General features: G+C 44.6%; 3 protein-coding genes across 4 annotated transcripts in view; 2 read left to right on the plus strand and 1 right to left on the minus strand.

The window, feature by feature from the left end:
- Positions 1–1,890: 1,890 nt before the first annotated feature.
- Positions 1,891–24,515, minus strand: LOC119388101 (protein PRRC1). Of its 2 annotated transcripts, XM_037655732.2 has the most exons (8): positions 24,365–24,515; positions 23,918–24,025; positions 20,852–21,224; positions 18,205–18,246; positions 17,016–17,157; positions 5,803–5,857; positions 4,174–4,447; positions 1,891–2,259 (listed from the first exon to the last, which is right to left on the minus strand). In XM_037655732.2, the coding sequence occupies exons 2-8, from the start codon at positions 24,018–24,020 to the stop codon at positions 1,959–1,961; spliced, it is 1,290 nt and encodes a 429-aa protein (XP_037511660.1). In that variant the 5' UTR covers positions 24,021–24,025; positions 24,365–24,515; the 3' UTR covers positions 1,891–1,958. The 2 variants fall into 2 exon arrangements, with proteins under 2 accessions (XP_037511660.1, XP_037511662.1); XM_037655734.2 differs by lacking the exon at positions 18,205–18,246.
- A 555-nt stretch (positions 24,516–25,070) lies between these two features.
- Positions 25,071–25,870, plus strand: LOC119388105 (28S ribosomal protein S7, mitochondrial). The gene has a single exon (XM_037655737.2). It carries the CDS (start codon positions 25,108–25,110, stop codon positions 25,804–25,806), a length of 699 nt encoding a protein of 232 aa, XP_037511665.1. The 5' UTR covers positions 25,071–25,107; the 3' UTR covers positions 25,807–25,870.
- A 336-nt stretch (positions 25,871–26,206) lies between these two features.
- Positions 26,207–27,374, plus strand: part of LOC119388104 (long-chain-fatty-acid--CoA ligase 5) — a 45,754-nt gene continuing 44,586 nt past the window's right edge. Inside the window, exon 1 of the mRNA XM_037655736.2 lies at positions 26,207–26,677. Within this exon, the coding sequence (XP_037511664.1) occupies positions 26,522–26,677 (156 nt within the window). The 5' untranslated portion in view covers positions 26,207–26,521. The remainder of the gene's footprint in view (positions 26,678–27,374) is intronic.

A 27,374-nucleotide genomic window follows, 5' to 3' on the forward strand; every position in this document is an offset into this window, starting at 1 on the left:
ACATTCGCTGTTGGTATTTTGCAGATGATATACACATGTTCACCGGAATCGATCCCGCAGGCTATCTCGGCCGCGAAATATTGTGTCAGTACCCCTTTAATGAGGCAGTGTTAGCTACCTTTCTTTATTATCTTTCTTTTTTCATTCTTTCTGAAACGCAAGGCGCGGTTTGACAGATTGACCTACACTTTAAAAAAAATGTTGCATCTCTTGGGGCGTCTTTTTATACCACAACCATAATCACCACACCACGTGTCCAGTACCTTCAGGTCACAAATAGTGTGAAATAGCATCCTTCACAGCAAACTGGCAAGCGCGCAGTTTTTAAGAAAAGCAAAAAGAGTCCTCAATGGATACAAACTGTTTTTAGAGCGTACTAGGAAACTACAATTCCAAAGGTGTGTTCTACCAGCCTAGGCTATCTTCTTTTATCATTAAAGTACTCTTAAAGAAAGAACAGCTCACGAAATCAACATATAGTGTGTTGATTTCAACTCTACTATAGAGTTGTAGTCGTCATATGCACAGAATCGTGAAGGCCGTGGATAGTTGTTTTTCAGAAACGCAAACCCTTGTGACATTTATTTCTTTGTGCCTTGCCATTTCACAGAAAATGTTATCTCGACTTGTCTCGTCCTTTCTCTCGTAACAAAATGTATCGGAGATGGTTGGCTCTGGCATGCACCTAAATGTACCTGACAACTCTCAAAGTAATCACACAAGAGTTTACAACCAGTTGCATACGAGAACGGAAATCTGGGCGAGTTTGTCTCGTGTTTATGTTGCTTTCTTGTGTCCCCATAATTTCTGCGCTACCTGCTCTATGATGAACCAGTTGCAGCTTTCACGTCTTGTTCTCAAAAAAATCATGAATACAAAAGCGCACCCGCAAGACATGCCTACAAAATAGATGAATGAGTAAGAGTACACACAACCATTAGTAATACCATATCTCTGCATTCATTCCTAGCATTGTGCACAGATTTCTTTTATTGTGCACAATGCTATGTCCCTGGGGTTGCACTAAAACAAGCTGTACAGCCTAGAAAGTGACATGCAGACCTTTCAACTCTTAAAACTAACATACTCATCTGTTACTTTGAATAATACCAAAATCTGTACTATGTTGCTTCTAATCCGCTTCCAGCAAGATAAGGCAAAGTACAAGAGTAAAAAGATTTTACTTGAAGCAAAGTTACTCCACTTGCACGCATTACATGATTTTTGCTGAACCATGTGCAACATTCAATGAAAAGCCCCCAATGTGGAGAAAATCATAAGAGAAAAATGCACTCTAAATAATGTTGCCATTCTCCTATGTACTTCTGTGGGCATGTTCTCGTGCCTACTGCTAACCTCCAACTCTACGCTACGGTTATAGTAGTCAGTTCTTCGCATATTTTTTATAACTTAGCTTGTCAAGAAAGCAAAAATCTATGCATGCACTCATGTAGGTGGTACATAATACTGACGTTATGTTTGATAAAATGACATACGAATCAATATGACCACAGACTTGTGACGTGCCGCTATGCTCTTCCTTTTATGAAAAAAAAAAAGAAGAAATTGTGCAGACACAAAAATGAAGTGTGCTGAATTGCGTCAAAATATACTGCAGCACAGTGAACTTGTAGATTCAAGCTACAATATATGTCTGCAACGAAGAATAATTCAACGTTGACGGCAGTTACCGAAGTTCCAAATGAGTGCCTCTTTCATGGAACAAAGTTTGCCTGAAGATGCACCTTCTTTTTTTGATACCACGCACACTCAGATTTCTTGTAAATGCTCCACACACGTGCAATTACTGTCTTCACGTTGCAATTCTCACGAGGCAAAAATTACTGCCTGCGTGACGTATATATGTCTGCCTCTAGAGCAGACCTCAAATCGGATGCAAAGCAACTCTTTATACAAGCCGACACTGAGACAAGCAGGCGGAAGTTCCAACTTCAACGTCACCGGCGTAACGCCCTTCTGTACATGGAAGCCAGGGCACAAGCGGCAGAGCTAACCAACTGTGCGTCAGAAATGCCACCAAGCACGGCTCTCCACTCCGACTGTGGCACAACGAGACGAGGGCTCGCCACTTCCCCAACAGTGACCGCTAGGCCACACCAACGAAGCGGGTAGTCTGCTGGTGTCCTGTCCTGTATCTCCGCAATGAACTCTGCTGGTACAGGCGTTGGTTGGCCGAATGTATGCAGGAACACCCCGCTGGAGTCATCCTTTAGTACGAGGCAGTGCATGTCAAACCAGCTGCAAATGAAGCAAAAGGCAGATACATAAGCCTCAATGTACTTCACTTGAGCAATGGAATGCAACAGGGAAGTTTTAAGCTTTTACACACAAGAGCAATTATTCAAGAGTGCGATGTCATACTGCTAGGCATCTGTTCACTAGAGGTAGCACCAACTGGGCACATGAGGCAAAACTACAGCAATATAACATGAACTGGTATTTCTAGAAAAGAAACTGTGCATGTTAGTTTGGCCTAAACAGTGCAGCCAGATATGGTGCAGATATAATTGCAGCCACATATGGTGTCAATAGGTTGTACAAGTGCTCAGGCTACGAAATGAGTCACCAATTCAGCTACAGTATAGTAAAACCAAAGCTCCAGCTTTCGCATTCACAATTTTCAAGATTCATGAGATCAAGCTGCGAATGTATGGTAACATTCAAGAACTGAAACTGGCACTCATTGTAGGTAAAGTTTGATCATTCAATTTATTTTACGTTTGTGTTTTAGTGTGAGCACTGTGCATCTGGAAGCTGGAACCACTTGGGAGATAGAGCAAAAGTGTGTGAAGAGACCTAGCATGTGTTTTGTTCTGTGGCCCTCCGTGATTCATTCATCATTCCAAACAGAAAAAAGTAGAGCTGTGTGAATAGCAAAATTTTGGGTGCGAAGCGAATTCTAATAATAAAGATTGAGTGCGAATCGAATCGAATAATTTTCGAATATTTCTCAAACATTTTTCGAATACTTCGAAGTGAAATTACAGAAAAAGTTGCAGAGAATCTCTAAGTATGTTTCCATAAGATAGCAACATGAAAGTATTTCTTTTTGCTAGGCTGATAAAGCGCTGGCGGGGTGGTGTTTCATAGTTGTCTTATCAAGAATGAGGCAATGTAGAGGCCGAATCGTATTTATGTACATGATTTAGTGCAACCAAAGTGTTGCCGACAACACTTTACACGTGATAGGCAAAGATGCCATTTTCTCAGCCTCTCCTCCTCTTTCAACTTCTGTGGAAGCCCAACTGATGTGGCGGACAAGGGTGTGCTCTCTTCAAGTCCGGAGTTCCAAATCTGCCTCGTAGACGTTGATGTATTAGAACTTCTGAAATTTTGGATGCTAAAAAGCTTCGGCGTCCGATTTTTCGGACTTCCTGCCCAAATTTCAGGTCCAAAATAGCATTAATTGAGCCCCCACCTCTGCCACATCTTTCATCTCCATGTTGGAACCAGCGTTTTCTTGAGTTAATACATTTGCGACCGTAGCGGAGCTTGAAAAGCAGCTTTGCCGCAATACGGGGGTGTGATGAGGTGAAGCGTATTGAAAATCTAGGGACCACTTCCAATCAGACGTTGACTGTCTCTAGGCCAAGTTCGACCGTAACGGAGCTTGGAAGGCAGCTTTGCCGCAATACGGGGGTGTGATGAGGTGAAGCATACTGAAAATTGGCGACCACTTCCAATCGGACGTTGACTGTCTTTTGGCCAAGTTCGACCGTAACGGTGCTTGAAAGGTAGCTTTGCCGCAATACGGGGGTGTGATGAGGTGAGGAATATTGAAAAATCAAGGGACCACTTTCAATCGGACGTTGTGTCTTGGCTAAGTTCGACCGTAACGGAGCTGGAAAGGCAGCTTTGCCGCAATACGAGAATGTAATGAGGTGATGCATATTGAAAATCTGAAGGGGTCAATAGTGAAATTCCAGTGCGAATTGAGTCGAATAGCAAACACTATTAGAAAAATATTAGAAATTTCGAATATTCGCACACCCCTAGAAAAAAGTAAAGGTAAGGATTGTGTGCCTACGTACACTCTTCATTATACTTGCAGTATATGTATGCAAGTAAGTTACTTCACATGTGAGTAAGTGCTGTAGCCAATGAAGTGCGCTGTTGTCACAGCAGATAATGATATCAGTATGCTACACATACCTATCTGGTGTAAGTTCTACAATGAAGCTCTCAACAGCCAAGATTGGTAGGGCGGCGGGCACACGGCCTCTCATCTGGAGTGATGTGATCTTGTCTTCGGCTGCTTTCAGGCCAGCCGCAAATCCAACAGGCTGGGGTGCCATGTTGGATGGGGGCATGGTAACACCTGTAACTGTAGCCCTTCCAAAAACCTTTTGGAATGCCTCGCGGACAGGGCCAATGATGCGGAGGTCATCGTGGGAGGCAACAAGAATGTCAATGTCACCACCAGAATCTGTTGTCAAAGGAAAAATGTTGAAGACGAAACACAGTAAAGCAACATGGATGAACTCCAGAAGAAACTTAGTTACAGCACTAACATGCAATAGAAGACTTGGCACGCTTCCCTTAATAAAGTAAGAAACTGAAGCAATGCATTCCCACTTTGTTCAATTTTTTTTTGTACATCAGCTTTGATAGCTTGTTCTCGATACCCGTATTGCAAACACAGTCAAAATTTTCCCATTTTGCACAGCACAGCAGCTCTTTATATGTCCCTCACACATTACATGTAGAGAGTCAAATTACAGTGACATTTCACAACACTTTTTGTTGCCATGACGAGAATTTTGTTTTCATGTGTCAGCAACATCTCTCACCTTAACAGTTGGCAACCATAATATAATAATAATTGTTGGGGTTTAACATCCCAAAACCACAATATGATTATGAGAGACGCTGTAGTGGAGGGCTCTGGAAATTTTGACCGCCAGAGGTTCTTTAACGTGCACCTAAATCTAAGTACACCGGCCTCAAACATTTTTGCCTCCATCGAAAACGCGGCCGCGGCGGCCGGGATTCGATCCCGCAACCTGCAGGTCAGCAGTCCAGCACTATAACCACTAGACCACCGTGGCGGGTCAGCTGGCAACCAGTGCCCATATAAACATGCCACTATAGGACTCTGCAAGACATATTGGAAGGGCAAAAGGTGCACTTTACAGAGTTTGGGAAAAAATGTAGAAACAAACTACAATTGTACATCTGAGATCTCTGAAACGGCACTGAATTTCCTGTCAAGGTTAACAAGCATGTAACCCCCTTTCTTAGCTATCGATGATGCCCGCAGGAAATGCCTATAAGACAGGGGTCTTAAACTAACCTCAGCTAGCGGGCCACAGTTAAGAAATTCAGTCCCAGAAAGGCTGGGACAGTAACGACAGTAGGGGGGGGGGGGGGAGATGGTGAACAAAATGTCACCTAACGTTGCCATTTGAAAGAACGCCTTTCCCATATTCCATATGTGGGTCATTTCTAGAGGGAATTTGACGTCAGGTTTCGAAATACATATCGATACTGATTTCTATAATGACTAAAATCTGGATGCCAATTCTGAAATATAGAGTTTTCGTTCCACAGTGATGCTTCAACTCACAGTGACCGCATGAGGCGCCTCACAAAAAAAAAATGCTTGAGACCAGACCTGCCTCTACAGTTTAACCGAACAAAGTGCTATTAATTGCAATGGCGAGAAAATAAGGCGAGTACTATTTAGCAAAATCACAAAACTTTATTCCGTGTGAAGCCGTGGGCCGCATGTTTGAAGCCCCTGCTATAAGAGATAATAAGATGTTAAATACTGCCACTCACAGATGAATTCTTTCATTCCTGGGTCTAATGTGGTGATCACCGAGTCAACCGAGTTCTGAAATGAATAAAAGTTTTAAGTTTATGATCACGGGTGCTTATTCTTGACACTAATGTTCCCATAATAAAGTTCTAGAAGTTACATGCATTCAACATTATAAAAAGCAATGAGGACAGCGCCCGTCCTCGTTCTTTGCCCTCTGTATGTTTCCTTAAGCACTGTGTATTAAAATCAATTCTTACCAATGAGCTTGCCTCAACACCCTCTTAAATCATAACATCAACAGGTTGGTTTTTTAGGTATTACAGTAGACTCCGCAAACGGAACTCTCTTAAAGGGGCCCTGCAACACTTTTCCAAGTAATCCTGAAATGATCTCTCTATCGGAGTTTATTGCCTTACTAATCGACTGCTGCAAAAAATTTTGGAGTCTTCAAGTACGAGTGGAGTTGCAGGGATGTGTCACACGCTCTAAGACCTTTCCCTCTCCTTTCGTACCAGCAAGCACACTGAAAGCTAGATGGGGGAGGGGGGAATGAAAGGGAGCGCTTTCTTTTCTTGTTTTATTTGAACACATGCTCGGCCAACATATAAGCGTTGCACGCACCTCACTCGCCGCGTCGCGGCACGCCGTGGCGGCCGCAGTAACTGTGCAGCTCACTATGTTCAAATCAGTCGATGGCCGTGTCTTTTGGGTATGTGACACAGTTTATTTGGGTATGTGGCATCATTTGTCAAGAGAAGAGCAAGCGATTTCTAGCCGACATTTAACTTTAATTGTAAGTTCCCTGCTGCGTGCTGCACTATGATGTTTGGCCCACGTGCTCACAGAAGCCTCGACTACTAACTGGCAGCATTTTCTGACCATGTTCAAAAAGTGTTGCAGGGCCCCTTTAATTGAGTGAAATTGCTGCTTAAATGGAATAACTGCCTCTAATATGATTGGTTTCAATCCTGCACCCCTGTTCATCTCTCGGTAAATGTTACTCTTGTTAAATGAAACCCACTTTCCTGGTCCGTTCAGTTTCGTTTAATGAGATAATACTATGTTATAGAACTATGACATATTCGCCTGTAATTGTGACCAAGAATATTATGTCTTAATAAAAATCATTATTGTTACCGCTCTTAGCTTCACCGTTTAAACTCCTTTCATAAAGCAATGAACATTCACGGTTGTAGTGGTCATGCTTTGCTTCTTTGCAATGCGTTTCCATATTACTGTAATCCCAAGTATATAAATCATACAGTTAAACCTTCATATAACAAAGTCAGTAAAATCACCAATTTACATTGTTATATCGAACCGCTGTTAAATTGAAATTTGACTTGTGTAAGTTGCAGTCTCTAAAGAATTATTTTTACGCAAAAAGTTTCACAAGAATGTTCGAATAATATGGCAGTATGAAGGAAACTAAATTCAACAACGTTAAAAAACGATCGGTTTTGTTGAACCTGAGTTTCAGTGACCACAATTTGATACTGCACCGGCGAATTCCTCTTCACAGCACTCATATGTTACACAAAAAGCCGAAAGAAATGCGAGTCCAACGCACTGTGGTAATAGTATGAGCTAAGCGAAGCTATCGCACCTATTCTGCTGCTGTGAATTGTCATCAAAACCTTGGGTGTGGTACAGTGATGCTACGTTGATGGTATCAGGTTCAACAAATTGGACCACTTGCTCTCTTCTCTGGTAAACGCACAACATCAGGAACCATTGCACGCCAAAGAAGCAAAAGCTGATACCAGTAGAACCCCGCTGTTACGTTCCTCACTGCTGCGTTTTCCCGGCTGTTACGTCGTTTTCCGCCGGTCCCGGCATAGCTCCCATAGGATACAATGTATTGGGAACCCCGCTGTTACGTCGTAACTGTCGGTAAGACTTTGGTCTGGGCGAGTTGGTTCATAGCAATGGGAAGGCACAGCGCAACTGAGACAATGGACAAGAACACACAACTACATACGCCCGTTTGTGTTGTGTGTTCTTGTCCATTGTCTCAGTTGCGCTGTGCCTTCCCATTGTAACTGTCGGACCGTTCCCGTATGATACGTCGCGAAGTGCGCCCGGAGCCGACCGAGTGACTACCAAAGAGAGCGGCCATGGTGCATTTTCACGCAGCTTGGCCTCGTTTGACCGTAACATTAGCCGCATGAGAGGCGCAAGCAACAGGATCTTTCAATTGATGCAAACAAAAGCATGGCCTTCGAGATTCAAATTGCGAAGATGGCGTCTATGACGTAACTGCTCACGAAAGCAAGGCCTTCGAGATTGGCATTTACTATTGACAAAAGCATAGCCTCTGAGATTTGCATTGCACAAACATGGTGTGTATGACGTAATTGCTTGCGAAAGCAAGGCCTTCGAGATTGGCATTCACTTCTGCCATCGCGTTGGCGTAGACCACGGAGTAAGATAAGAGAGGAGCGCCGACTCCGCCGCCGCTCCACGCATTCACTCGGGACAAACCGTGCAACGCGGAACGCGGCGGTCTAACTCATTCCTTTGCTCTCCCCCTCCGCTCCTCTTCGCGCTTTCGCACATGCTTTCTCCTCTCCCGGCGCTGATCACAACGCGTAGCGCCATCTGTCGAGGCGCATAGAAATCATTCAACACCTGCGCTCATGAGCGCATGCGCCAATTGGAGGAGGACGGCGGCGGCGGCGGCGGCGGCGGCAGGGAACGGCGTGCGCGGAGCGTGTCGTCTGCTAGAAACCCGTTCGCTCGGCATTCTCAATATGACAAAAAAACAAAAAGAAAAAAAAACGCGCATATATGCGTACTGATACAAAAATATGAAATAAAAACATCGTTCCGCTTTTTATACACATATGCGAAACATTGTAACATATCTTCAGTGAAAGCAGACGAAAAATTATGCTGAACAAAAACGGCAGAGCAGAAGTACACTTGTTTTCCACGTCTGGACGTCTCGCGGTAACGTTGGTTGGACGTTTTCGTGTCACGGTGTCTTTGTACTTGTGTGTGAAGAGATGGAGCAACTGGACAGGAGGAAATGAAGTGTTTTGTTCCTGGCTGCAAGTCTGGTTACGGCAAAGGGCGAGAGAAGATTCCGCTCTTCGCGGCCCCATCTAATCCGCAGCTACTGGATCAGTGGCGTCAAAAAGTTCCTGTAAGTAAGCGACCCCTTAAATCCAAGGACAAAATATGTGCTCGACACTTCGAGAAGCACCTCATTTTTGATAGGTACTTCAGCGAACACAAAGGAAATGTCCTACTAGACGTAAAGAAAGTGCCTCGACTTCGAAAGGGAGCTATTCCTTCAATTTTTGAGGGAATCACGGCTAAAGTCAATGATGCTGACTATCAGGAGGAACCAGCCGACACCGGTGCCGAAGGGCGAGAGGACATCGCTTTGCCTACAACCGCATACAGCGCGGGCGCCTTTCTTTGTCCAGATAATGAAAATTCTCGGCGTTGCCTTCGAGAGGACTCCGTCGGTTGGTCGCCTGACAGGGATCTGCTAAGCAAAGGGAGCAGTTTGAGTGCGCCTACCAAGGAAGAATGTGCCCCAGAAAGCGGCGCTAGCAGCTCCACTGCTATGAGCGACAACAAGGACTCTCTGTGCCCAGATCGACGCTCACTTTTGCAAGAGCTCATTCAACACCCAGAAAGAGTCAAGCTTCCCGCTTCATGGGGCTACCACAAGGTACGAAAAATTTCAATACCGAAGAGTTGTCGGGCGCTGCTAATCAAAATAAATAAATAAATAAATAAATAAATAAATAAATAAATAAATAAATAAATAAATGAACACGCGAACTATGCCCTACTAGCCCCCCCTTTCGCCCTCTGATTCTGTTCATAATTTAATCAACAGTTGTGTGCAGTACCCAACGCGATAACTACGTATCCACCGCTGCATGCACGGGGAGATATTATCGTGTTAGCTCGCAGTTTGATGTAAGACAACGAATGAGATTATGTCGGCTGGCACTTCACAGAGAACGATAATGTCATGAATAATTTTCCTAAGCCGAGCGGTTTTCTCTTTAATTAAGGCTAATCTTGCATATAGTTGGTAGCCTAGCTGAGGGCAACAAAGTTGCAGGTATTTCCGAAAAACATGTAGAAGACGCGAATATCTGGTAGGATCACTAATACGTTCGGTTGATAACACTGCTGCGAGAAACTGCCGAAACAAATTTAAGCTTATCTGCTGCGCACGCTACGGAGACAAATACCGTTATTTATTCGTGTAATTACTGCTTGTGTGCTTATTTATTCGTGTGCTTACTGGTCATTGAAAAATAATTATCTGCTGCTTCTTGTCTCTTTCATTGTAGGTGGAAGTGTTTCATGGAGCCCGCATTGTGTACAGCACAATCGCAGTCGTAAGCGAAGGCAAGATTCCTGCTGTAACGAAGTGCATCTATGTCTCGGAAGGCTCTCATGAGGAACCATTTCAGGCAGTCATACTAAATTGCACCTTGAATAACGTTATCGACCTTGGCGGAGAACCGAATACCATGGAAGACTTTGAGCGAATGGTAGATACTCTACACAAGACAAAGATATGCAAGGGTGGTCCCTCAAAAGAAAAGTATCCAGGTGTGAAGCCTCAGTGTGCCTACATCGACTGTTTAGGTGTGTGGAGGCACAAAAAGTGCGCCGTGTACAATACTGACCAGTGTACGGAGTGCAAAAGGCTTGCGGGCACGTTGCGTTGCCACGCGATGCGCCAACGAAACAGAATGGACGCTTCCGGGACGGCAGCAGTGCAGCCTACGATAAGGAATCCCAAGTTTGATGTCTTGCGCCGACGGCAAAGGCTGCTGTACAAGAAAGTCTGGTCATCTCGCCGACGGCTGAGAGAGCTAAAAAATGAACTAAAAGTGTATCAAGAACGAATGAGCAATATAGGCGAGGAAGAACTCGAGTCACTTCTACAGCGACTTCCTGAAGGTCAACGCATTGTCGTCGAGGAGTGCATAAAACTGGACACGTGCATTTCGTCAAAAGGCCGCCGCTATTCGGACACGTTTTTGACGATGTGTCTATTACTGCACATTAGAAGTCCCGCTGCATACGAGTTTCTAAGGCGCAACGACCTGATGCCTCTTCCCGCCGTGTCTACTGTGAGAAAATACATATCGCTCGTAAGACCGGATTGTGGATTCGACAGAAAGTTTTTTGAAGCCTTCAAGAAGAAATTGTTGAACAAGAAGGACCGTCAAAGACATGGAATACTTGTATTTGATGAAATGCAGGTGAGCTCATCCTCAACTTCGCCTGCCTGCAAAGAACGAGATGGGTGTCAAGCCTGTAGTTTGTCACAGCTGTAGAAATCTGAGACATAATACCGCCAATGAAAGCACTCGAGAACGTACTTGTAGTTTTTAATTGAAGGGTAGAAATGATAAGCTAATGGGAATGGAACGTGGAGAAAATAGGAACTTTCCGTGGACGGCCGAACGATATAGCGAGGCTAATGTATTTTGTGCGCTTTTTTTTAAAGGGAGATTTGTGTTGGGGGGGGGGGGGGGCGGAAGTGGGCTTCCATCGAAATGCGGCCGTCGCGGAGCGGGTATCGAACCTGCTATCTTGATATCAGCAACGCAATGACCCAGCGTTTAGGCCGTGTTCATAGGCGTGCGCAGGGGGGGGCAAAGGGGGCGAGAAGGGGGGGCGCAAAGTCAGCCCTATACATTGTAGGGGGGGCGATAGGGGGGGCGCAAAGGCAGCCGCATACATTGACATAATAGGGAGGGCGGGCGCTGCGACGAACCTTCGCCCCCCCTGAAGGGCAACCCTGCGCACGCTTATGGCCGTGTTGATAGTACAGAATGCGGCTCATAGCGCAAGCTAAGACACGGACAAAGACAGACGTGACGACGTGACACACGCAAGTCTTATGTATGTGTCACGCCGGTCACGCCGATTTTCGTCCCTCTTGTGCTGTAAGCAACGCAGTGCCATAAACCGTGGTCGTAAAAACTAAGCTAAACTGGCAGTTGGAAGGCAAGGATGGAGAGCAGGCGGTTAGCTGATCCGCATCTACGCAAATACGCACACTCACTGAAATACAAAGCGTCATGGTTTCGTTATTAATCCAACAGAAAGCCTATCAGTTATGCTTCACGCGACGACATTTATCTACTTTACGCCCCACAACAAACCACGCGATGTGTTCTATTCCTTCCAGGTGCGGCAAGGCAGAGATGTAAACGCGAGGACGTTCTCCTACCTTGGTCAAGTGCAACACGACGACACCAGTGAACCTCCACTGGCCGACCATGCTTTGGTGTTCATGTTTGTGCCGTTTGCAGACAGTTACACACAGCCTGTCGGTCTTTTTGCGTCTAGAGGGCCAACCAAGGGTACGTGCTCATCGTGGCTGGTACAGCAGAAAATATCACGAGACCTCTTGAACGACTATAGCGAGGCCAAGAATTAGCTGGGAACATTTTGCAGAAGAAAGGAACAACAGTGCTTTAAAATAGGAAACAGCATGCTACAGGACGGGCCAGAGTAGGGACTAGTTGGTTGTGCATATTTGACACTTGACAGCGCGTCGCAAGTGTCAACTACAGGATGGGATAGGGGGGGGCAAAGGGGGCTGAAATTGGGGTATCAAAACCTCAACCTCAACTTTCAGCACAGGCTGAAATTGGGGTATCAAAACCCCAACCCGTAGGCCCAAAGCTTCTTATGAAGTATTTCCTACGCTTCGAGACCGATAGATTCTATTTTGACATGCCAGAGCAAACGAGTCATTTTTTCTAACAGTAGCTGCACCAAACTTGCCAAGCTTGGCAGCACACGTATATGACCGAAAAACGTGAGCCTCTTCATTACCCAGAAAATACGTACCGCAAAGTACTGCGGAAGCGCCCAGTTTCGCAGAAGCGCCCAGTAATAACATAACCGAATTTTCAGAATTCTGGAAGTAATATGTTAAGCACCCACCCATCCGAACTGAAATCATCGGCCGAAATATTTGGTGCCATTGCGAACGTTACGGGACAGCTAGGAGCAATGACGGGAACGTTCGATAACCTGTGGGGGAAAGGGAAAGATCGATGGGGTGGAAATGATGTCTAATGTCAATGAACAATCCTTGAATGAAAATTCAGAGGTAGCAGGTTTTTCTTGGTAAAGTGTGCAGGCCGACTTACAGCCCATGGTCTGTTGAAGTAGCGCGAATATCAGCGACGAATGCTTTGACCTCCTATTTTTTACCGACTCAGAAGAGTCGTTCGCTAGGTCCAGTGACGATGCATTAGGCGTTAGAGTACCCGATCATTTACACTTTCAAAATAAACATGCTCCCTTTGATTCCATGGCTGCCGTGTAGCACTTCCTTGAAGCATTTCGATGGCCGCCACCTTGTTTTCTTTTTGATGCCTCGACCAGACAAGCGCTCATATCTATTCATTAACGCAATTTTCAGCGAAAGTAGGAAGGGCGCTTCCACGGTACATTACTGTAGGCAAGAAAAAGAGATGTGGACGCGAAACTTTATTTTAAGAAGGTTCCAATATTGTAAAAAAAAAACACTGCGACAATAATTTCATTTTCAAAAGATAAAAATAGGTGATCACAAACGGTGGTGATTACAAGTGGGTGATCAGTTGCAAGCGTGGCAAAAGAAGCCTCAATAAATAGGAATTTCTGTTGCAAGTTGTTCAGATATTTTTGGATGATTCCCCAAGACTAATAGCATAATTTCTTTTCACACTGCTTTCAACCTAAAAATAATCGCAAAATTTTTAAGTACTTATCGATTACGCTGCTGCACGCTGCGCGATCTGCTCGCCGCCGACTTTTGTTTAAGGTTGTTTAAGGTATACTAAAATGGAGTAACATTGACCGTGGTGCGATGTTTCCTTCTCCATTCATTTTCAGCCGACATGGTTGGTTGGCTCTTATGTTTTCTCTGTGCTAATCACACGCACGCGGCATTAAGGTTTGGTCGCTTACATGCATTTAGCCGAGCACTAAATAGAAAATCCTTGTGTCCCGTGCATTGTGGGTACGTTAAAGAAACGCAGGTGGTCGAAACTAGTCTGCAGTACCCTACTGGGCGTGCCTCATAATCATAGTGGTTCTGGCTCGTGAAACCCTGAGATATATATTTTTTTGTTTTTGTACTTTCAGGTATTGAGCTTGCAAGGCTGCTGCTGGAAGCCATCACTCTGCTGGAACAGGCTGGTGCAGCAGTTGACGGCGTCGTCTGTGATGGCGCGAGCACGAATCGCTCGCTTTGGCACTACCTCGGTGTCTCTGGCAAGATGGACAATCCCAAATGCTCCTTTCAGCACCCTCTTGAAGAAGAAAGAAGCATCTTTGTTTTTTCCGATGCTCCCCATTTGCTAAAATGCATTCGCAATAGGCTGTTTAAAAAAAAGAGTCTTGAAAGCAGGGGGCGAGCTCATACGATGGAACGATTACGTTGCCCTTTACAGCTTCGACAACAAAGGCCCAGGATTACTAAAAGTTTGCCCCAAGATCACATGGTCACACGTAAACCCAAGCCAGACAGAAAAAATGAGGGTCAAATATGCTGCACAAGTTTTCAGCAACTCTGTTGCGGACGGCTTGAGATACTTGCAGGAAAAAGAAGTGCAAGGATTTCAGCAGTGTGATGGCACCATCCGCTTCACAAAACTGGCAAATGACATGTTTGATGTCTTAAACAGAAAGCTTCCTTACGAGGGTGTTCGCTTGGGGAGTCAAGATTTTGCTGTATTGGAAGGAGTTTTACATTTTTTGGACTCGTGGGAAAAAGAAGTTGCCGACGGAAAAATATCCAAAGATATGTTTCTCACAAAAAGCACGAGCGAGGGTCTCAGAGTAACTCTACACTCAACAATTGGCCTGTGCAGGTATTTATTATCTGAATGCGGCTTTTCCTATGTTTTGACAAACAAATTTAATCAGGACCCGTTAGAACGATTTTTTGGAACCATTCGCCAAGCGGGAGTGCAAAATGATCATCCAACGATGCCAACATTCCTTCAGTTATATCGCCTCCTGTCTGTCCAAAAGTTAATAAAACCCCCAAAATACGGCAACTGCGAAATCACCGAAGGTGAAGAGAAGCCCTGCTTAACTGTGGAAGACATCAAATCGATTTTCGCCTCCAGTGAAACGTCAGAGGCCAAGATCGGTAATCTGACAGCTAAACTGGACGGACTAATCAAAACAGACCTGTGGGAATGTGAGGACATTTTTCCACAGGCAGAGGACGATCCCGCCATAATCGACTGCATAATATACTTTGTCGCTGGATATGTGGCCCGAAAATTTCGCCAAAAGTCTGACTGTGAGACGTGCAGGGACGCACTTGGTTCAACTTTGCAGCCCATTAAAGAAGACATTTCCAGTCTGACTGCCACCAAAACACGCGGCCGATTAATATATCCAAACATGCATCTGTACAGACTGTTGCACGCGGCCGAGAGCTACTTTTCATGTAATGCAAAGTCGACTAATGTCTACGAGGCAACGATTGACCATGTGCTGGGAACACACAGTCTCAGCTTCCCTTGTGAAGCTCACAAGGAAGAGATTATAGCAGGAATTCTGCAATACTATGTTCTCATGAGAATGAGGCAATTTTGCTCGCAAGAGAGCCGAGCGGCGCGGAAAGCGTCGAGAGAAAAAAAGAAGCAAGCGAATCATCTTCGCACTTGATGAACGCTAAGGAAAGAAGTGACAAAGGCCACCTCTTCATTAAAAGCTTCTTTTCGCTCTAATTACATTCCAGTCCCATTTTCTGGTTTTTCTTTCCCTGTTAGTTTATGTACTAACAAGCCATGTTTGTCAGTGCACTTAAAATTTTTCCTATGTTACTTTAAGTAACACGTTCTTGCCATGTTACCTTATGTACTAAGTTTATGTATGTTAATGTTACCTTATGTAGTAAGTTTATGTATATTATGTTTGTGTGCGTTGTAGTATCATTTTATACTTCTGTGTGGTGCACGTTAAACATGTCAGGCAATGGGCCTGTTTCGAATAAATAAAATAAAACAATACAAAGGGTTATTTCTTCTCATAATGTCAATCCACAAACTGCAAAAGCTATGCGCTCTACAGAAAAGAATTGGTAGCAGGCGTGCAGCATGCGCGGAGCAGACGACAACACGGATAGGCATGCAGACCCGCGAACGCGGTCAAGCACGCTTCCGCGCCGTTGCTATGGCAACGACAGGCGGAGTCCCCGCCCGTGGCTCTGCTCGAGGACGGCGTCTCTCCTACGCCGCTTTTCTCCATTCGTAGCGCCATCTGGCAAACACGCCGCGAAGCCTCAAGCGGCGTTGCAAAATGTGTCCCTTCCAGACGAGCGGAGTCGGCGCTCCTGTCTATCTTACTCCGTGGCGTAGACTCATCATCATCGTTATTTGTCGGAGAACGGGAGGAGTTCGAGCTGGTTGGAGCTCGCATGGTCGTGCGTGCGGTTCGCGGTCGGACTCGCCGCGCCGGTCGTGATTGCGTGTGCTTAGTTCTTTCATGCCTACAGCTGTTGGTGTTAAAAAAATCACATACGTTGATTACATTTCTGTGGATAAGGCCGTCCTAAGCTCCGCGTTTCTATCCATCGACTAGATCGCGGCTGAGTTCGCCAATTTTCGTGCTGCTCGTAAGAATTGAAATAAAATTCTGTACCACTAAATATTTTGCCGTTTTTCCTGTTTTTCGGCTCTTACGTTTCCCGTCTCTTACGTTTATTTCCTACGGTCCCTTCAAAAACGTATCAGCGGGGTTCTACTGTATCTAAAATCCCATGAAAACAAAGCAACAACCTGAATTACAGCCCCTCCTTTTATGGCGGCCACATTTCCTGCTTCGCAAGTCGAGCAAGACCCGTTACAGCATCACGAATTTTGTTTGCCACTATGCTCAACTAAAGTCTCGTATGTTGGCTTTATTCACATAATTACTTTTACAGAGCTGACAGCGGTGCAGCTGGAAATAGCAAGCAGTTTCAGAAAATATTGGTCTGCTGCTTAAAATTTTCTGCAGCAGTGCCCTTATCGAAAAAAAAAAGAAAAAAAAGAACTTTAATTTGGTTTTGCTCGTAATTTATTTTATTCTTGTTCGATTATTTTTGTTTCACTGGGAATTTATTTTATTCATTCAAGTTGGATTTCTCAGCATTTCAGGTTCAATTTATAAGCATCTATAACCAACCAAAGAAAGCATACACAGGTGAAAGCTCATACAAATTAAATACTAAACAACCCACCTTAGCTTTCTCTGCGACCTTATTCAGGAAATCATTGCCCTTAAACCAACCCCACATGCCACTATTGCCAGATGGTGACTGTGGAAGGTTCTGGTCGTAGTCCGTAGGTAGGGAGACTGAAAAGGACTGATCTCCTGAACCACTGCACAAATAAAAAGAGCAACGATTTTTTTGCGTATCATTCTACATCCAATTTCTCTTAAAAACTTACACAGGAATGCCAATAATGCAGAGCTTTTTTTTTAAATTATGTCATCCCTTTCATCTTCTCATCCAAGTCTTGTTTACACATGTACACTCCACACATTGACTAGGTAACTAGTCAAAACACACTAGCAAATCATGTAACACAATAACACAATGACAGAGATCGCGAAGCATGTCGGCAGTACCTCAACACTTTTGATTAATTGTGAAGAAGCCTATATAGTAATTTAAACCATGCCATGTGCTCAATCATTTCTATTCCCCAACTTCACAATCACTATTCTGGTTTGAAATGACCTCCTATCAAGAGCTTCACCAGACTGCCATTTCTTGGCAGACATCAAAGAAGCCAGCATGGCTTAAGCATTCACTGCAGCTGTACAGTTATAGAATAACCCGTCCAACAACCGATACATGGGGTCATAGCAACAGGTCTTTCCATGCAAACTTCTCCACTATTTGTTATACAGGGCAGCTGTAATCTCTACACATTTCGTTGCAGCAATGGGTGAAGTTGCTTTGAAATGAAACTATGTGCATTGATCAGTATACTTTCATTTCAACTATATGTAGTTTGTGTGACATCAATGTAATTTTGTCATGTGCATGTAGGTCAGTTTAAATCACTTTTAATGACCACACCTGTAGCAACATGATATGGTAGTCTTAAGTAATTGCACATTGGGGAAATCTAGCTAAATAATGAATTCGAGTCAACGCTATGAAGAGAGCAAGGACAGGCCTCTGTATGAAGAGAGGGCGCTCGAGGAAGTGGGAACTTTGTGCTGTGCTTTTGAATTCTATGCGCTGCACATGAATACAAAATTTCGCTGAGCTGTTCATAGCAAAGCTTGCTGTTCACACAATGTGTTTTTTCACCAAACCCGAGGGGTGGTTCCGGACGCCCTTAAGTCTCAACTCTGTCTGATCAGAAAAAAAAACACCACCACAGCTGTTATCATCATGGCAAACAAGCACTTACGGGTATGCAGGGTAGGAATGGCTAGGTTGGCTTGTGTAATACCTGAAACAAGACGCAGGCATGCTAGCGGACAAGAAACAAGCACGGCATCAGTGCACATGCTATGCAGTTAGCCAGCCACAAGGTAGAGAGACGTGGTAAGAAACATAATACGGTAAAAGCTCATTAATTAGAACTCAGTTAATTTAAACTTACAGTTAATTCGAACTGACGCTCTGGTCCAGGCACAGCCCTGTGTATTTCTATGCGGGAAAACTCCCGATAATTCGAACACATTGGTATCCACAATGGTTAATTCGAACTGTGAGCCCCCTGACTTTCATTGCTCCTCACAGAAGTCGGCCCAGAATGATCACAATGTTTTGCAAAACCAAACCAAACCAAACCAAATTTACTAGAGATGCAAAAACAACAAAACAGCAGCCTTTCTTCACAGATGAGAATTTGGACGCTGCACAGGAGCTCTTGGGCAAGCTGCAAACGATGCTCATGGAGTCGCGACAGAAGAAGCACAAGCAAATTCAAATTACCAATTGCTTTTAATTTTGATTGCGTTAACTCAGCTACGTAAATAAACATGTTTTGGAGCATAATTAGTGCCATATATTTTGACATTAAGGCTCACTTCTCACATGTATGCATGTCGCTGCTTGTTTCTGGCGTATCACTGTCTGATCAATGAATCCTGCTTGCTGTTAGAGCTCCATGAACTTAATTTACGAAATCACCTGCCACAAACATGTAGTATCACCTAATTCGTGACAACGAGTCCAGGGGTGGCTTCTTTGGGTTCTGCCCGTGCAACGTGGCGCGATATCCTATCATTCTAGCCCTCACCCACTAATTCGAACTCCGCTTAATTCAAGCAATTTTATAGTCCCCTTCAAGTTTGAATTAACGAGCTTTTACTGTATTTACTTACACCAAAGCATGCAATTTTGACAAAAAATGTATGAAATGTTCCGATTTCACAAACCAAAAACATCCATTTCATAAAGGCATGCATTGTTAATTAATGAAAATAGGTTAAAAAGCGAGAAAAATTTTTCATATGCACTGTCTGATTATAAAGTCATGCAATTGTCACATTAGTTTAATACATAGTCAACTGAAGCAAAGGATAGCTGCCAAGAACATACATTGCAGAGCTGCTCAAAAAAGAAAAAACACGGACGAAGAAAGGCAAGTGCACAGAACGGGCACAGAACGAAGAAACAAAAGTACACAGGACGGGCGCAATTTTGCACCTGTGCTGTGCACTTGCCTTTCTTCCTTCATTTTTCTTTTTTTATGCAGCCCTGCTATATGTGTTCAAGAATGCACCCACTAGCCCAAACAAGAGCTTTAGCTGTGAAGAATTATGCATCCATGCAACATCAGACAACACAAGATGCAAGGGAAAATGAATTACTCCACTAGTTAGAGAGAATGATACAACTTAAAAAAATTTGGAAGTAGGCTAAATCAGCCCAAATTGCTGTGAGCAGTATCAAAACTCTTGTAAATGACCACATTTCATAATCGTCACAGAAGTTTTTAAAGTGAACTATACAGAGCACGAAAAAAAAAAAAAAAGACAGCAAGCTAAAAGGGAAGATGAAGTACTTTATAAAAAAATGACTTCGGAGTGTGTGATGACAGTTTGATCCCTGCTGAATTAAAAAACCGATGTGAGAGTTCTAAAAAATGAACGCAAACAGCATTTTTTGGCAAAAAAACAGCAGCCGCAGCCGCAGGGCTTTTTGAGATGCTGGGCGAACGCAGTGACGTCATCTTTGGTATGCCGCGTCATCTGCAACAGCAGCACTGTTGAAGCGTGGCCTCCGCAATTAGCTCTGGCAACGGCACCCAGCCGGAGCGAGTCATGGGGGCCATGGTTGAAGATACGAGAGATGCTAGTTATGACAGATGTTGTAATCCAGCTGCAGAACTTTCAGCTTCTCTGTACTTGCTTAAGTCCCCGGTACATAAACAGCGCTCAGGCCGTTCGGATCAGTGAGCGGCAGGAACCTTCCTTGGCAGTATAGCACAGCTCTGCCAAAGGAGCCAAAGATGACGTCTGTTTCCGTGTCCACGCTTTTGGCGCGCTCACATGGGCAGAGCAAGACAATCTTTTCTTTTGTGCATTGCGAAGTTCCTGCTGCAACTACCGCGAAAAAATTTATGACATCATTGACAACAATGTCGGTCCTTATTAACCACAAAGTTTTACCTAATTTTAAAACCACTTCAGCTTCCCTTTAAGCGACTCCTTTGGCTCTGAACTCATTTAATGTGACAGCATCATTTTCCGTCTACCTTATCGGCATTATTATTTGTTTTGCTTTTTGTTTTCCCAGGAGTATATAGTATGTGCCACAAAGGTCAGTATAGTCAAATGCCTTTATAGCGAAGTGCTTGGGACCTTCAATATACTTCGTCACATATGTGGCTTCGTTGTAAAGGTCACACACCTTAACGCTCACAGCGTAGCCACGATGTAACGAATTCCAAGTTACACAGCTCATATTTTTATACAAGCATTCGCTGAGGAGGTATTCGACTGTATCATGACAGTGTGTGCAGACAAAGCATAGCCAGCACTTACACTCAGAGCATGTCAAAGCAGGTAGGAAGACCGAACAGAGCCAAACAAACTTTAGCTTACTGTTGTGGTGGCAGTGGTGGTGGTTGTGATTGGTGCTGTGCTCCCACTGGTGGTGGCTGATAGACAGACTGCATGGGTGGTGGAAACTGAGATGCATAAGATCCAGCCACTGGGGCTGTCACTGCTGCTGTTGCACCCTGTTGTGGATGCATGCCAGCTGAGGAATAGGCACTTGACACCTGGGTGTGCTGGAACGGTGATGGCCGCAGAGGTGCCTGACTCTGGGTCAACGTCTGAGGGGGCATTGCCGGTTGGAAAGACGTCGGCACCGTCGTCACCACTGGTGGGCTCGACGGGGCTGCTTTCTGCTGTGTCTTCTCTGCGCTTCCCGCTGTCTGCTGTGTCTTCTCCACACTTCCTGCTGCATTGTCATCTGGATGGCACGACAGTGAAAAAAGTGCATGCCCACTTCAGTTGCTGTGTGTTGCATACAACATGACATAAAAACTCTGATTAGTCTTCCACTTCAAATGTTTTTTTCATTTGTACAAATCACGGGAGAAAAAGGGCGTTGGCGGATAGACAAACATATGGGTAGTAGCTGTTAATCCGGCCTATATGTATTTTGTTGCAGGTTGTCCTTTCATTGATCTTGTTCATTGTAATGATGTAGAACAAGCAAATTTGACGTAAAAACATGAAGTGCTTGAAGAATTGATGAATTAGTAGTTTTGTTCATGCACTTGAACTATTATTCAAGTGTGGCTATACAGTCTTATAGTTCTACGGTTTTCTTGATGATGAACATGCAATAAAATAAATTAGGACCAAGTTTTCTACCAAGCGAGGTTAACTGCAAGTAGAAGGGGCTACATTCCAGCACCCATCATACTGTGGGGCAAACTTCAGGCGTATTCGAATGAAAATAGTGCACTGTTTTTCACCAAGCAGTGAAACCTTTTTCTTTTTCAGACAGAGCACATCATGCCCTCTACTAGCTGCTATAAATAATAATTACTTCCTCAGCTCTACTAGCAGCTCTACCACTAAGGTAAAATGGGCATGTTTATTATCCGTCTGTTTCTACGTGTGCCCCTGTATTTCATAGCACTACTTAGGATCCTAGCAACTTTTTTTTTTCTTTTGTACCCTTCTGTGCTGTTTGTTCTTGTTCTTCTAATGTGCATAGAAACACAAATATATTAGGCATATAATGCCTCCTCCTCCTATGTTTTACTTTACAATTATTCATATTTAAAGCCTTTCAGAGCTTCCAACACTGTTCAAATGTTGTGCTCCAGCGGTAGTGAGAGTTAAACAGCCACTGCAACCAGCGTGCGAAAAACAATGTTTTTGACCGGAACGAAAACGTAACCAAAACTTTATCTATTATTTCGTTCCGGAATGAAACTGAAATTTTTAAAATGGTTTTTCGGTTTATGAGAAAGCTTAAAAATCCAGCACAAGTGAGGTCATGCAACGTGAGCAATTATGCATATCTCAGGGTACGCTATTAGCGTGCACCTCAGGGAGGAATTCGAAAGCAAAGATATGTTGAAATTGTTCGAAAAACGAGAACAGTGGCAACCATAGATGTTTATTTAGCGCAAGTGGACTTTTGTGCGCCTGTCACGCAGGCCAGCATGGAGAGGGCATCGTCTGTGCTGAAGTTTGTTACAGCGAAAGCTGTTATGAGATCACAGCAGCCGATTTTGGTGCCATAGTTGTCAGCCATCACCGACAAGTATGGTTTTGAATACTATGACTTTGAAGGGTATACTGGTTTGTGCTAGGTGGTAGGAATTCGTGGTACAGTTACTTCCGCTCCTCTGAAGAACGTGTTTTACCCCTGTCCCACTTTCTTAAGAGAAGTCCAAGTAACCATATCACAAATCCAATGTTTTTATGATTTGCTAAAACTGCTAAACTGCTAAAACGTTATGAACCATTATGGAAAATTTTTTTTTGTTCCGGAATGGAACGGAACTTTTTGCGGTGGAACGGAACTAAAACCGAAACTAAAAACATTTCGTTCCGACATCCTGACTGCAGCACACCCATTGTGGAGGTAAAGCTGTTCTGTTTAGTTTGATGCATCTATTTAGTCAACCAACACAGTCTAATAGGACATGTTAACTAGCGAAAAAGACGTGGACGAGAAGAAGGAATACAGGACAACGCTAGATTCCTTCTTCTCGTCCACGTCTTTTTCGCTAGTTAACATGTCCTATTATTCACGTTACCAACTAGCCCAACTTTCCGCCTTAAATGCAACACAGTCTCCAGCACTTCACAGCATGCAATGCCTCGCCTTGTTGGGGCACTAGTCTGTGGCGCATAACTGCAGAATTTTAACACATTACCACCTCAAGACAGCAGACCGGCACAACCTCGTGTGATGCTTTTTCTTTCTTTTTTTCAGAATAATGTATTACAGTTTTTTCTTTAGTTGTGAAATATAACGTTGTGGCAACAGCACTAATTAAATATGTTGAAATTTAGCGCACACATGTTAAGCTATCTAGGAGTACACCCAGTCATGTGCACATCATAAAATGACATTATATTTTTGCTTGTGATGTCAGCTCCAGTTTAGCACCAGATCGAGTAAAAGTTATTCAACATAAGCTGATAACCTAATTTTTCACTATCAATATTGCCTACATGTGATCCATTTGGACTTCGTGAATGCACACAGGTTCTACGTTCCTTTAAACATATGCTTTCTTACGTCGTGAACATATGCTCCGACTTGATAGTAGCGAGTATCAACCACTGCCTTACCTGTTTGTATCTCCAGCAAGCAAGCATGAAAGTAAACTAGCACCAATACAGCCACATTCAATACTTGATCCCACCTATTTAAATTTCGCACGCGACGAATGTCTTCCGTACGAAGAGGTTCGTACGCTTCTTTCCTTTCTCTTTTTTTCCCGCTTTAGTATTTAGATCAGATAGGGAATGGGGGCAATAGACCTCGCATTCCTTTCGCAAGGCGTTGTACACATATGTCATGCCTCTGATATGTGCAGAAAAGCCAGGTGCCACTCTTCAACGTGTCTCTAAATACACAAGAGAAAACGAAAGCAGAAAATGGCCAAGGGCGCTGAAAACCCGCGGCCATACCTGGCTTCGGCTCAGTGCTGTCAGAGTGCACTGAAGCGTCTTTGACGGCGACGAATTCGAACGTCGAATCCCCGTTAGCATCGTCTGCCGCTTCTTCCATCATGGTGACTGCAAATATAAAGGGGCGATTTCAATGTCCGCTTTCCAGCAGCTGCGGAAACCAACGCGGCCCACTTTGATGTTGGCAGCGCGCTTTCGGAACGGCGACTAGCGCATGGTCAAGCAAACCTTGAAGTTGGAAACAGAGAGGCGAAGTTGTGGTCTGAGATTACTCATTAGTCTTACAACGTACTCGCGACACTCGCGATACATAAATGCGAAAGCACAGATGTCGCCAACGTAAATAAGTGCGCAGGCGATCACCGACGGCAGTGCACGCTCGATTGCCGTCGAAGATAGCTACCTCCGATCACCGACGAGAGCGCGTTGCGTTAAAAGAGTACTTACTAGGGCTGATATTTTCAGCTCAGATCGCTCTGAAAGCTCGATCCGAAGGTAACTTGTTTTCGCAGCTGAAAAACGCACGAAGTTTACGGACGTCGAAAACGAAATCAGCAGCCACGTCTAAACCAGTGTTGTTACCTGCCCAACCCCTTTTGGGTCAGGTACAGGTAATATTTGTAGCAACAAATTAATATTTCATCCACTTGGCAACGGTTACTTAATTTATCTGATATTACAACTACTGTCGTTCTTTAAATGCATATTGTTTTATATATTCATCGCATTATGAAACCGTAGATGCCGCAAAAGCTGTTAAAAAGTAAAGTATTGCCACCTCCAGCAATTTTTATACATACATTCATCTCCGTGAGAGGACACCTCGCGCGTTATGTGTCTCGCCGGCAAGTTTTCTATCTTTCTTCCCTTCCTCTATGGTCGGTACAATTCCTTTAAAACAAAGAGTATATGAGTCAGCTATGGAAATAATTTAGTTCGGGACATCATGCATACAACTTCATTACTAGAAACAGCGTGAAGAAACGACGAGATACTGGGATACACGGAGAAATTCTGAGATACAAAGAACATACCGGACCAAGCGCACCATCCTTCGACCACAGCGGCCGTTGCGCGATCGGCGTGATGCTCGCGGCGAGCGCCTTCTCCATCGACCACAGCCGTAAGGTAAGTAGCGGCGGCGCACTATTCTTATTTTACGGCATAGTTGATGTTGATGTTCCTCAGAAATGGCCGCTTCAGCCTGCGGAAGCATGATTCGCTCTGGCAGTGTCGTTTCTCGCAAGTTATGCCCCGTCTACGCTACCCAAGTGCGAACTTCAGTTTACGACAAAAATCATGTAGAGCCGTTCGTTGACAAGAAGAAACTGAAGGAACTGGAGGCATCGGGGGAGGTGGAAGACTACAGGTTCGTGCCTGTCAAGGCTGCGCCGAGCCATGTGTCGACCTCTCTATTTTACGACGCTACTCTGGACAAGTTCATAAATATGTTGATGCGCAAAGGTGAAAAGGCACTCGCGAGGGAGAACATTGAACTTGGACTGTTCAACGTGAAGCGCATCCAACTTACCAAGTACAACCGCGCCACTGATGACGAAACGAAAAGAAAGGTCGAATGCAACCCTCTGACTATCCTGCACAAGGCCCTAGAAAACTGCCGCCCAGTATTGGAACTGAGCCCGATCAAGCGTGGTGGCATCACCTATCAGGTACCTGTGCCCATGACAGAAAACCGGGCTCGTTTTCTTTCGATGAAGTGGATGATCGATGCTGTTAACGACAAAGACCCGAAAGTGGCGTTCTCCGATCAGCTCGCCAAAGAGTTGCTGGATGCGTACAACAACCAGGGACGGGTCGTCAAGAAGAAGCACGAGCTACACAAGCAGTGTGAAGCAAACAAGGCTTATGCCCATTATAGATGGTCGTAGACCTAAATGAAACCTTCAGTGTGCGCGCGTAGTTGTACAGAAAATAAATAAATTTCGGTATCCCGCCGTTGCACTTTACTTTCGCACGGTCGCTCGCTCGTCCAGAGTGAGGCCATAGTAGCCATAGCGACCGTCGCGAAATACTGGCGTCTACAAATAAGCAAAAAAAAAAAAATTGCGCAGTTTCTTCCAATGATTTACGCATCCAAGCCAACCGCGTGCCACGCAAATCTGCAGTGAAAATGAATCAGCTAAATGGTGGCCTAGAAAAGGGTCATGGACAACAAATCATTCGCGCTCTGCTGCTTTTCCTCCATCGTCCACGACTGCTGACAACGTGTCGCCGATTTGGCGCTCGGCAGCGAGCGCGTCATGATAAGCTCGACCCCGTTTCTTAACATCCGCTTATTGAGCGCTTTTCGACTTTGTGCCTTGTGCCCTCGGTTCTTTACGCGTAGTGCGCAAGAACCAGCGACAAAGGGCCCAGTGCGCATGTATACTCAGTCGCCGCCGGCCCTGCAGCGGTTGGAGCAAGGGAGCTGTGGACTGCTGTGGAGCGCTCTCCTCTCCCAGTATCCGCCGCCACACCAGCCACACCGCCACTTGTTGAGCAGCCGGCAAGCGCAACACATTACTGATCCGCTTCGTGCGTCGCACGGACAGCGAGCACGGACACGCAGTCTTCGTCGCTGAAGCGCGTACAAACGGTCACGCAATGCTCAAGCTCGTCGCCACCAAATTGCCCGGCGCGCACACGAAATGGGCGAGCATTATTCCACGTCCCCGCCGAACCGAGTTCCGCCGATCGTGGATGAGCGCTGCGAGCAAGGAGGATTTCGACCTCATCCGCTGTCAGTCAACGGTGTTGCCGGTAAGTGTATACAAAACACGTGCGGCCAACCCCCGTGTTTTTTTTTTTATCCAGTCAATGAGTTCACTGTTTTACGTCGCTCTACAATTTCCAGAGTAAGGAACATGTCCTGTCGGAGTTTAGAAGAGCCTCCTTGAAGCTACTCGGGGCATATTCGAGAGCGCTCATGGTGCAATAGAAGGTCTAATATTTGCTGAAAAACCCGAATAGTTCGGAGGAAGAAAGCGTTCAACTCGCCGCCGGCCTTGGCGATGTGTGAGACCGGATTGTTGGTTTCATTATTACGTCGGTTGCGGAAAAGTGACAATTATCTCCGACGCCAGTGGCTCCGCTTTTTCCTCTACTGACGTTTGTCCTTTCTTGCTTTGCTAGTGATGCAAGCACTTGCCTCGTTCGTCTCGTAGAAGTGTATAGTTCTGAAGGGAGGCGTGTACGGGAGGGAGTGCGCATGTGTTTCATTCATTCCTATGCTAGAGATGAGGTGGCTTTTCGAAGAGTTAGCGAATACGTTATATTGAAAAAAAAAAAAATTGTCACATCTTTATTTTTAACTATTTGACACAATCTATCTGGGAACCGCCACCTTCTATTTATTCCTCCTCCATTCACATAGTGGTCCTGCAAAAAGGTTTTGTTAACATTGTTTTCAGCATGTGTCAGGCTCAACAATTTGTTGAACAATTTGTGGATGGCTGGG

This window comes from Rhipicephalus sanguineus, chromosome 3 (assembly GCF_013339695.2).
Source record: "Rhipicephalus sanguineus isolate Rsan-2018 chromosome 3, BIME_Rsan_1.4, whole genome shotgun sequence".
Classification (NCBI taxonomy): Eukaryota; Metazoa; Arthropoda; class Arachnida; order Ixodida; family Ixodidae; genus Rhipicephalus; species Rhipicephalus sanguineus.